The 12252-nt window shown below is 45.3% G+C and overlaps 1 protein-coding gene across 1 annotated transcript in view; it reads right to left on the reverse strand.

The window, feature by feature from the left end:
• Window positions 1-12252, reverse strand: part of GOLGB1 (golgin B1) — a gene marked incomplete in the record, with an annotated part of 100375 nt that overhangs the window by 60433 nt on the left and 27690 nt on the right. Inside the window, 1 exon segment of the mRNA XM_034763621.1 lies at window positions 562-652. Within this exon segment, the coding sequence (XP_034619512.1) occupies window positions 562-652 (91 nt within the window).

The raw sequence follows: 12252 nt of genomic DNA on the forward strand, positions 1-12252 counted from the left end.
ACACAAGTGGACAGATTTAAGAAAAACTAAATCTAGTATTTCCTAAATTTCAAGAGCTTGACTTTGCAACCTAAATAACATTTTTAACATTGTTTTATTTGTATGCAAGAATCTTACTAGACAAGATGGACAAAGGAGGGAAAACAGAGGCACAAAGAGGGGAAGTGACTTGCCCATGGTCACACAGCAGGTTAGTGACAGAGCAAGGAACAGAATTAAGATCTCCTGACTCCCAGCCCAGTGTCCTATCCCCTGGACAATGCTGTCTTGCACCTTTCCTGTATACCTCCTCAGACTCTGATCCTACCAACCCTTCTCTCTCCTTCTTATCTCAGAGGCCACCTCATAACCCAATATAAAAATCTTCCTCCCCACTGTGCCACCTCAGATTTACTCCCTCTGTCTCCCCATGTATAGTATCAGAACCTTCCTCTTTCTGCACAGCTTCAGAACCTGGCCTCAAAGTCCTTCTCCCTGAATCACTTCAGACCCTTCCATGAAGCCTCATAGCCTCTCCCAAGCTGTGCAGTCTCCCTAACTTCTCCAATTCTGTGACGTTACCATCAGGCCCAGGTGAGCAGTATCCAGAGCAGGATGGTCCTTCTTGAGTCAGCAAGTCCAGTAACTTAGAATCAGTTCCAGTGCTGTCAGTCTATTGGAAAACAAAGATTGGTTGGTTGGTTCAGAGCTGTAATCATCACCCCTGGACTCAGCTGTTTTAGCTGGCTGGCACACTGTCTGACCACTCTGAATCCTGCTACTTTAAGACCTACATCTGCAGCCTAACGAAGATACAAAACATTGCATAAGATACTAGATAAAAGCCTGAATGCAGAGCTCAGTGAGCTATCAAGTTAACCCTTAGGGCACCAAGAAATATCAACATCCTAAGCACCTCCCCCACCACACCCTATATGTGACCCCCACATTCCTTTTCTTCTCCAAAAAGGAGCAACTCCATTTTCCTATCCTTCCATCATCTTCCTTTGACACACCAGGTGAGGGCCTTTCCCAGCAGGCAGAGCATCCCATGACATAAACAGACCAACTCAGATCAAAGCCAGAGATTAATTCACTTATGGGTGAATATCAAAGAAATGTTAAGTGTCCTGGTATATGTGGAGCAATTCACTTGTGTGCGCATATCAAAGAACATAAGAATATAAGTACGGTCATATTGGGTCAGACCAAAGATCCATCTAGCCCAGTATCCTGTCTTCCGACAGCGGCCAATGCCACACAGCAAATGAACAGAACAGGTAATATCAAGTGATCCATCCCCTGTTGCCCATTCCCAGCTTCTGGCAAACAGAAGAAATGTTAATGTTATTGTCTTCACTTACTTATAACCTGTTGTTTACTATCGTATTACATTATGTATACCCGGTAATTAAATAACCCTAGATTGAAGTGTGTGTTAGTGTTAAGATGTAAATGTACTGGATGTGTAAACTTATTGAAAAATAACAAAATATTGTTTCTGGCTATCACATTGTGTTTATATTACGTTTACCCATTGCACAAGATTGGAATCTTGGAAATGTAAAAGATTGCTAACAGCGGAGCATGGGTTGTTGTGTTCGACAATGGAAGTTCACAGATTCTGTTTGCATTTAAATAAACAAAAGAAGAGCCCATGTTGTGATGAAAACATTTGCCAGATTGCTTTCCACAGAAAGCAGCTATAAGAATGGATCTAAGGATTGATCCTGTATCTCTGAACTGTTTGGGATTCTAACAGGGCGGACTACTGAACAAGTAGACAGAGATCCCCAGAATTACCCTGGGCAACTCCGAGGAACTTTTGGAAAACCAGCAGATCACTACATCTCTATCATCATTTTGGACTTACTAACTGACTCACCTGTTAATGTATTTTACCTGCTTTAACCTCTCAATAACTCTAATTTCTTTTCTTACTAATAAAACTTTAGTTCGTTTACTAGAGAAATCGGCTTCCAGCATTGTTTTGGGTGTGAAATCAAGACTATTCATTGACCTGGGGTAAGTGACTGACTCTTTGGGGTTGGGAATAACCTAATGTGATGTGGAATTTGGTGCAAGAGACCATTATCACAAAGTCCAATTTGTCTGGGTGGCAAGGCCGGCTGGAGAACCTAAGGGGACTGTTTGTGGCCCCATGGTAAGACTAATACAGCGATCCAGAACTGCACATTTGTTATTGGCTTGGTGAAATCTAATTATAGGATATATTACCAGTTTGGGGTGTCTGCCCTGCTTTCTGACAGTCTGACTTGAAATTGGCACTCACAGTTGTGAAGCCACTTCAGACAGCATGACAACTGGTGTAGTCAAACTGGATTCACATGCCACAGGCCAACTGACTTAACAATTAGAACCCAAGGCTATTTAAAGTTTAAATTTGATATTGAGAGTTTTAAGAGTTAAAGATTAGTCACAATGGGTGAACCACAATCATATGAGCATCTTGACTTGAAAGACCTTAAAAAATTATGTAAAGAAAGGGGTTTATCCTTTGGAAAGAAAACCTCAAATCAGGAACCAGGAGCTTCGCTGATGGACTTTGACCAAAGGGCTGGGACTCAGCCTCCCCATGCCCCAGATGCTGATACAGCAGAAATGGTCTGGATGCATATCCTGGCGGATGATAAAGCATGGGAGCACGAAATAAAGATTGAGAGCCACTTCAGACAGCATGACAAGCCCATACTCTCCAGAAACTCTGTCACTGGCAACTGTTGCTGCTTTATGCCACTTATCTTCTTCTGCTTTTTAGCCTGAAGTGACAGGACCCGAGAAGTGCAGAAGGCGGAGCATATCATGGAAAGAAAGAGTAGAATGTGCTGCTCACAGAAGGGACAGACTCTCCTTCCTCCTCAGAACTTCCTACTAAAACCCAGGAAATTAGCTGATCTCTTGGTGACATTCAGACAGGGATCTAGTTTTGTAAGACTCAGTGCATTAGGCCTTTCATCTCTACAAAAAGAGGTTCACATATGGATTGACACAGACTTAAAAAGAATTCTGTGATCTTAAGTCTCAGATCTTAATTCCCAGGACACACTGGCCAACATCACAAACCACCACAGACATTTGGCCATGCTGGTAATTTGTGCAGAAGCAAACCAAGACCAGAATAGCAAGGGTCTGTGGCTCAGAACTGAGGCACATTAGCAAAGCTAGGGTGCCCCCTCAACAAAAATAATGCAAGTCAGGGGGCATAAGGAAACAGCACACTTCGTATTCAAACAAACCTAGCAAAGCAGAAATGAAGCTGAAGTTAAATTTAAGCAAGTTCCAGCAATACCAGTCAATTAAGTATTACAGCTTCCCATCAGAGCAGGGAGGTAGAGAAATATGTAGCTGTGTATTATTTTATAGCAGCAGTAGCCCTAAGCAAACCTCTCAACAATCACTCTCAAAAGCAATGCAGAGACACTGAAAAGCTTTGGGAACAAAACCGATGTCTGTTACCATCATGTACAGACCATACAATAGCAATACAGGCCACTGGGGAGTCATTCAGGATCACAGACTGCTCCATTAGGCACGATCTCCAACCCAAAGTGCAAGACTACTTTTGCCTTCGTGAGTGGCAACGTCGCCCATATTTATACAAACGGGAAGAGGATGGCTGTCCAATTCAGATTAGATCTGGGCATGAGTCCAGCCTCCCCCTGCGTTGGATTCACAATCATACAAATCTAAGTCTAAACTAAAGACTTGATAAAAAATGCTTAAATGGCAATGGCCCTCCCCACTCCCAGCACTGGGCCCATCTAATCTGTAGCTTCTTGCGCAGGGTGACCATTAGTAGTAAAAAGAACCAAATCAAGTGGCTTTGGTACATCCTGAAATGGGACAAACTCCCCCTTGCTTTTCAATCAATGACTAATAAAGAGTTAGACAGTGGCAAAATGTGAACAGTTATCTAAAACACAAACATTACCAGAGGAATAACCTGATAGCTTAGAGGTTGTGAGCCCCATGCCACTCACTCTTCCAAGCCAACAGGAGATGGGTGTGCTGGGTGGGCGGTGATATTACACCATCACCACTGCACCCCTGCTAACTGGTTGGAATGGAGGATGGTGCTTTGGAAAGAGCCCCGACCTTGCTTTCAGCTAAATTCTTAATGCAGATATTTGGGGGCAGAGACCCCTCCCCCCCATCAGCCAGTCTATCCAGCATGGAGTGAGGCAACAGGTGGTCCCCTAATACTACTACTCTTGACCTCATCTACAGGTTGTTTTTAAGGTCATCATACCATGAGCTGTTCACCATCGAATGGACTGTGCAAAGTTTCCATCTCCCTGCTCTAAGTCAAAAATATTCTACTAATCCCCTGCTCCTGCTTGACAAAGGATCACTGTTTTCTCTTCTATGAGAGATCCCTTATAAGGCAATGGGAGTGCATGGGGCTGAAATGCAACCTGTAACACAAAGTTAAACCTTTAGAATGGTGCTCCCTAGGACCTAGATCAACTGGATATCAACTGGACACAGGACACCGCAGAATGGAAATGTGGCAGAACAGGGAGCAGTTGTGTGGACTGGGGAGGTTTGACAATGGATGAAGGGGGCTCAAAAAATCCCACATAACTAGTAAACAGGGATGGGGTTTGCTTTCCAGCCAAGTACAAGCTGTATTTAGAGGCCATTTCCACATTAATCCACCTAATAATAACCTAGCAAAGAGGATTGTTAGAAGACGACTCAACAGCTTATGGGAAGCAGTTTAAGGTCACGTCCTCAACCTATTTTAGGTTTTGTTCAGTCTGGCTGCTTGGTCATTACCTGGTTTGAATGTTCCATGCTCATCACAGCTTCATGCTGAGCCTCCAGGAGGGTATGTTGAGAGCACAGGGTCTCTGAAATGTTCACAAACAAGTGGTCATTAACCTTCATAGAAAACACTCTTCTCCCTGCGTAAGGGAAGCACTCTGGTATTCCCCAGAGAGCAGGGTCCAGGGCTGTCCACAACATGCAAGTGGAGGAGGAGATATGGAGTCACCCCAGGACGGAGCATTAGTTCAAGCACTCTTCAGAGAAAGGTTAGGATTGCCCTGGCAAAGGCATGTCACCAGGACAGAGCACTACTTTGGGCACCTTTCAGAACAAAGCTATTATTGTCCTGGAGAGAGAAAGTAAAGGGCAATCAGTAGAGCTGGTAGGCTTTAAAAATGTTTGCTGTGAGGAAAAAAACCCACAATCATTCTAACCGAACTCCTCACATTTCATTTTGATAAAGTGAAATGAAAAACTATTAGAAGGGTTATTAAATTAAATAATTTATCAGAATAAACTGGAATAGGGTTCAAAATGCAAGGGCCTTAATTTAAAAGTGAGGATGTTAGAAGAAAGCACACTCAATTTGCCTCAGTAACTTTCAGTAAACTGGCACCTAGATACTATGGTGATGGACACATTACAAAAAGCTAGACAGAAACAGAAACCGGGATAAAAGTGCTGATCTATTGTAGGTAATGATTTTAATGAATAAAGAATTGACTTTCTTGATTCATTACTGCAGGCAAGGAATTTCCATCTGGATCGAATATTGTTTGTGACAAGTTATTGTCCAGATTTTATCGTGACTGATTTTTAAATGTGTATCCTCTAATACATTCTCCTAGAGCTATGCCTGCATAAAAGAGCAGGACATGTAACCTGTTCATTTTCATGCTGGTGTCTTGCCAGTAGGAGTTTTTCGTTTTATGAATAGTCAGTTCTATTAAAGATGTTGCCTCAGCCTTTTAGCAGTATAAAAGGCCAGTTAAGATGCAATTTATGCAAGGTTTTTCTTTTCCCCTCCAGCAACACTAACTTCGGCACATTGCAAAAACTGAGCCTTTTTTTCTGGTTAAACACAGTTTTCTATTATGGTGTAAAATATATATGATAACATACAGAATCAGCCATAGAACCAGGTTAACACTGTTGTGGGAACCTTAATTTCTGCACTTCCTGGCTCCAAATGTACAACCTTAATATTGCATTAATGCAGTGAGATAGCGGTTGTTCGTTTGTTTTTTTTGTCTGTTTGTTACATTTAGAGTTGACATCAGAGGAAAAATATTTGCTTAAGTAACACCTAACATGCATTTTGAGAAAGCCGGGATGAACTACTCCCGCTGAGATTTGTGACATCTTTATATCACACTGGCTGGACTGTAGCTGGTCTGCTTTTCATACTGATGATTTATTTTCACTGGATTCATCTCACACTGAACTCTGCCAGGGATAGCCATACCCTTTTTGCCACCTAGTGGATCAAGAAAATGCTACATATTTTGTAATCTGTTTACAGAGTGAAGATGAACAAACATTTCATAATCTTTGGCATCTATACCTTGTGGTTCTAGGATGACCATATGTCCCGATTTTATAGGGACAATCCCAATTTTTTGGGTCTTTTTCTTATATAGGCTCCTATTACCCCCTGCCCCCATCCCAATTTTTCACATTTGCTGTCTGGTCACCCTACATTAGGGTGACGGGAAGTGGCAGAGCAAAAAAAACAAAACAAAAAAACCAATCACCCCCCCCCACGCCTTCCTCCAGAAGCGCTGGAGGGAGGCCTGGGAGACGCAGGGGAAGCACGGGGCCAGGGTGAATGAGAGTCCGGCCTGGCCCCGAGTGCAGGCAGGACTCAGTTGGGCGGTAGGGAGAGTAGGGGGGCAACCTGCAGGGCCAGGCGGTGGCTGTTCTCCCCCCCGGGCAGCGGGACTCAGGAGCAGCCGTGGCTGCAGTTCCCACTGCCACGGGGGGAGGAAGCGGCCGATGGCCAAGCTCGGCGGCTGCGGCTCTGGCGCCCGGGCCCAAACCCCCCCCGAGTCCGGGCCTGCTGCAGGGACCCAGCAGCGCACACACTACGCCCAGCCTCTGGCCAGTCGCATCTGGGCTGGCTGCCCAGCTGATGCAATCCCACGGCGGCCCCGGAGTGGGGGCAGCAGGCCCCAGCCCCCCCATCCCACTCGGGTCCTGCAGGGGAACGAACGGGGCTGGGCTGCCGATGCCTCCGCCCCGGGATAGCACCAGCTGGGCAACCAGCCCAGACGCGACTGGCCAGGGGCTGGGTGCAGCGTGTGCGCTGCTGGGTCCCCGCTGCAGGCCCAGGCTCGGGGGTTCGGGCCCAGGCGCCAGAGCCGCAGCCGCCGAGCTTGGCCATCGGCCGCTTCCTCCCCCCGCGGCAGTGGGAACTGCAGCAGCGGCTGCTCCCGAGTCCCGCTGCCCGGGGGGGAGGGGGGGGGGTAAACAGCCACCGCCTGGCCCCGCGGGCTGCCCCACTCCTCTTCCTCCAGTACCGCCCAACTGAGTCCTGCCTACGATCGGGGCCAGGCCGGAGTCACACTCACCCCGGCACCACGCTCCCTCTGCGTCTCCGGGGCCTCCCTCCAGCGCTTGCAGAGGGAGGAGGAAGGGCGAGCCTGGGGAAGAGGCAGGGATTCGGGGAGGGAGCCAATGGGGGAAGGAGGGGGGAGGGCACGAGCACTTCCGGGCTCCGGACTATTTGCTTGTTTGTCCAGTGTCCCAACCTAACAGTGGTCGGGACGTGGGACAAACAAGGAAATATCGGGACAGTCCCGATAAAATCGGGACGTCTGGTCACCCTACCCTACGTGGTTCTCAACCCAGACATTGTTTTACCAGGGCTGGCCTTACCATGAGGCGAATTGAGACGGGTGCCTAAGGTGGCAGAGAGAGAGAGAGAGAGAGTGTGTGTGTGTGTGGAGTGTCGCACCACTAGGACGCAGAGTGTAGAAAATTGTGTCTGCTGCTGGTGCATATATATTCTCTCTGCTCTAGATGCACAGAGATGGTGGAGTGCTGTGCTGGAGGAAGGAGGGCACAAGAGACATAACAGGCAGGCAGGAGAAAAGGTGAGAGCAGCAGGAGCTGCAGGGAGAGAGAGGCCTCTTAAGTACCTCTCTAGCACCCCTAGGAGCCTGGACTGATTCACACCAGCTTCTCAGGGAGCTTCCTGTTTCCTGCTGCCTCCCTGAACTGACTTGAGGAGAACAGGCAGTCAACTGAAGTAGTAGGAGCCAGTTAGGCCCTTAAGACACTGATATCTTCCCTCACTCAGGCCCTGCTACCAGCCTGCTTATTTGTCCCCTTCAATTGAGTATGGAGAGCCACTATAGCTGGCACAGAACAACAGTCATGAGTGAAAGAAGAAAACGCCCATCTGGGGCAGCATTCAGAAACAGATAGAAAGCAAAGGAAGCTTTTCTATCTAAGCAGGAAGGAGCTCTTCTGAGATACATAGACACAAATGTTCACGCTGAGCCTTCCGGCCCCAGTGAAGATGTGAGTGGTGAGGAGATGCCTGATCTTCCAGTTAGTCAGAGTGCAGGTGACCTGGCAGCTACTGCAGCATCCATATCTCCATCTCAAATGGATGTAACCATGCACATTCCCGAAGAAAAGTGTAGATCAGAGAAGAGTGTGGTGGAGGCGCAAGAAACAGCTGCTGCTGAGTTTAGTTCTTTAAGTCTAGATGATCCAGGACTGTGGACCCACTTGAGCAATAGCCTGAAGGACTTCCTTGTACTGCATGGGCCACAGCAAGCGAAAAACCTCATGCTCCCCAAAGACAATAATAGAAGTTTCCATCCAACACATTACTGGCATGAAATCCCCAATGGTGACAAAGTGGAGAGGCCATGGCTTATGTATTCAAAAACCCAGAATGCTGCATACTGTTTTTGTTGCGAACTCTTCCAGTCTAATGTTCCAGCCACATTGAGTTCTACAGGAACAAAGGACTGGAAAAATCTGGCTAGAAATCTGGCATGCCATGAGATGGCAGCAAATCACCAGAGAGCATTCCATAGGTGGAAAGAGCTTGAGATGAGACTAAGGTTAAAGACCATCATAGATGATCAGCATCAAGAGAAGATTGCATCAGAGTCTCTTTACTGGCAAAATGTTCTGAAAAGGCTCATTGCCATTGTGAGAATGCTTACTACCCAAAACCTAGTACTGCGTGGCACTTCAGATCAGCTGTATGTGCCAAACAACGGAAACTTCCTTAAAATTGTGGAGCTGATGGCTGAGTTTGACGCTGTACTCCAGGAGCATCTAAGAAGAGTCACCACCCAAGAAATGTACACACACCACTACCTTGGAAAAACCATTCAAAATGAGATCACACAGTTACTGGCAACAAAAGTCAAACAGAAGATTGTGGCAGATCTGAAGTCAGCAAGATATTACTCTGTTATTCTGGACTGCACACCTGACATCAGCCATACAGAACAAATGAATTTAATGGTGCATTTTGTAACAACAACAGAACCTAGTGACAATGTCCATGCAATGGTGACTGTCAGAGAGCATTTTCTAGAATTTATTGACATTGATGGTACTACAGGAGCTGGTATGACAAATGTGCTTCTTAAAAAGCTGGAAGATACGGGAATTGCGTTAGCTGACATGAGAGGTCAGATCTACGATAATGGTGCCAAACATGAGCGGAAAGAACAGAGGAGTGCAGACATGGACCCTCAAGCTTTTTTTTGTCGCGTGCAGTTCTCATTCATTGAACTTGGTGGTCAGTGAGGCAGCATCAGCTTCTAGTGAGGCTGCTGAATTTTTTAAATGTAATTCAAAAGCACCTATGTATTTTTCTCTGCATCAACTCATCGATGGCAAATTTTAAAGCAACATCTGGGAACATCCTCTCTGACACTGAAACCATTGAGTGCCACACGACGGGAAAGTCAAGTGGAGGCGATAAAGCCTATCAAACACCAAATTGGGAAGATAGATGATGCCATAGTTGCCATTATGGAGGATAATGCTATGACAGGAACTGTTTGTGGAAGACCAGTGGCAGAGGGAAATGGAATCACCAGAAACATACATAACTTCAAATTTCTGTGTGCCTTAGTGCTATGGCATGACATACTGTTTGAAATAAATGTTGTAAGCAAGAGACTCCAAGGTGTTGACCTTGATATATCTGGAGCAATGGAACAACTGGACAAAGCAAAGTCAGACCTACAGTCTTACTGGTCAGATGAGGGATTTCAAAACGTTCTGAAGAGTGCACAGAAGTTAGCAGAGGAACTTCACACTGAAGCTATTTTCCCACCCATTCAAGAATACAAGAGTGACCGAAGAAGACAACATTTTGATTAGGAGGCATAGGATAATCCCATAAGAGACCCCAAATAACAATTCAAAGTTGAATTCTTTAACCAGGTGCTAGATTGTGCAATACAGTCAGTTGAAGAACGTTTCGTGCAGCTCAAGGAACACAGCAGTATATTTGGGATGTTGTTAGATATTCCAAAACTCCTCATTATACCTGAAGAAGACCTACACCAGCAATGCAGGGCACTAGAGACAGTGTTGACACATGATGACATGCGCGATATTGATGCGAGTGATTTAGGTAGAAATGAAATAGATATTAATGGAGATATCCCATCTCCTAGAACTGGAAAGGACCTTGAAAGATCATCGAGTCCAGCCCCCTGCCTTCACTAGCAGGACCAAGTACTGATTTTGCCCCAGATCCCCAAGTGGCCCCCTCAAGGACTGAACTCACAACCCTAGGTTTAGCAGGCCAATGTTCAAACCACTGAGCTATCCCTCCCCCCGTGATGAACTGAAAGCCCTTTCAAGATACATTTCAGCAGGATCAACTCCAAAGGCTGTTCTAGAATATATGTGCACAAATAAGATGACCACCTTCTTTCCAAATGCTTTTGTTGCTCTGCGCATACTTCTCACACTTCCTGTAACAGCTACCAGTGGAGAATGCAGCTTCTCCAAGCTGAAGTTAATAAAAACACATCTATGCTCCACAATGACACAGGAGAGGCTGGTCGGCCTTGCAACCATCTCAATAGAGCATGAGCTGGCCCAGACTTCCTTCAGCAGGAAGCAGTTCATATCTTTGCAACCAAGAAGGCACAGAAAGCACCACTTTGATTATTCAAACAGATAAAAATGCCAGTGTTTACTATGCAGACAAGAAAAGTTAACTTTCAAACGCCTGAACAGCAAATGTAAGTATTACTTAAAATTTTTGAACAAGGCATTTTAACTTGTTAGTTCTCCTTTATTTGGGTAGGTAGCAGAGCAGTACCATGAGAGGAGTAGAACAGGAAGAAGGCAGAATTGAGACCTTTCAAAGTTTTGGCCCAAGCATGGCATGGGGGGAGTCATTTGAGCTCCCTGCCTCAGGTGCCAAAATGTTGTGGGCCGGCCCTGTGTTTTGCCATAGGTTTGTTGATCTTCCTGGTCACCCCAACCATAGATTAACAGTTGAAGACTGGAGGGAAGTGACATTTGGACAGCCTGACAATTTCCTGCAATATCCTGAATGAAATTTATTGAATTAAATTCAGCCTTATTGAATTAGGATTAATACCTTGGGGGTACATTGTATTAAAAATGCAATTATATATGTGATATTGTGGCATTGTATGTATCTCCTCTAGTAGGGAGGGGGCATGCTAATGGTCTAGCATAATACTTACTCCTGCCTTGAGTGCAGGGGACTGGACTAGAAGACCTCTTGTGGCCCCTTCCAGTCCTACAATTCTATGATTCTATGTGCTTCCTCCGTTTTAAATGCTTTGAAGCCACTCCTGGACCAGTATGTGTATACTAGTTCAAACTGGATTCTCCAGGGACCAACAGACACAGAAAAGTTTTTTGTTTTTTGGTTTTTTTTTTGTTTTTTTTTTGATAAATAGCTTGATTTTTAAACTGGCTAATGACATTCTTCCTATTCAGCAAATGGACAGGACTCCTTGTCCATGGAGCGTCCCAATTCCTAGAGTAGGATTGGAAGGTCTGGGCCTACTCAGGTCTTGTAACACTGAGTGCTAGTTTTGAGCTGAGGCTGTGATAAACTTGTGACCGTAAAGGATACGCCAGGGATCCGATGCTGAAGGACAGCTCCTTCCAGAGCCAATGTTAGAGTTGGGGTGATGTCTGGTAAGCTTATTTTATTGCCTTGAATATATTTTTTCTGCAATGCTTTTTACCTTAAAAATAAAGTCGGTTTGCATAAAAAGTGCTTACCTTATATTTGTAGCAATTAAATCTATTAATCGTCTCTGAAGAGAAAGCAGGCAGGTGTCCTTGGGCAACCTGTCTGTACTGGGAATAACACAGTGAAAGCAGGGAACTGTGCAATCTGGTCAGAAGTGAGAGAGACATGGATCTCTTTCTATAAGCACAAAGAAGGTCTCTTTCTATACGTCTATAATATATAACTAAACTATTGTTGTATGTAAAGTAAAT

This window comes from Trachemys scripta, chromosome 1 (genome assembly GCF_013100865.1).
Source record: "Trachemys scripta elegans isolate TJP31775 chromosome 1, CAS_Tse_1.0, whole genome shotgun sequence".
NCBI classification, from domain to species: domain Eukaryota; kingdom Metazoa; phylum Chordata; order Testudines; family Emydidae; genus Trachemys; species Trachemys scripta.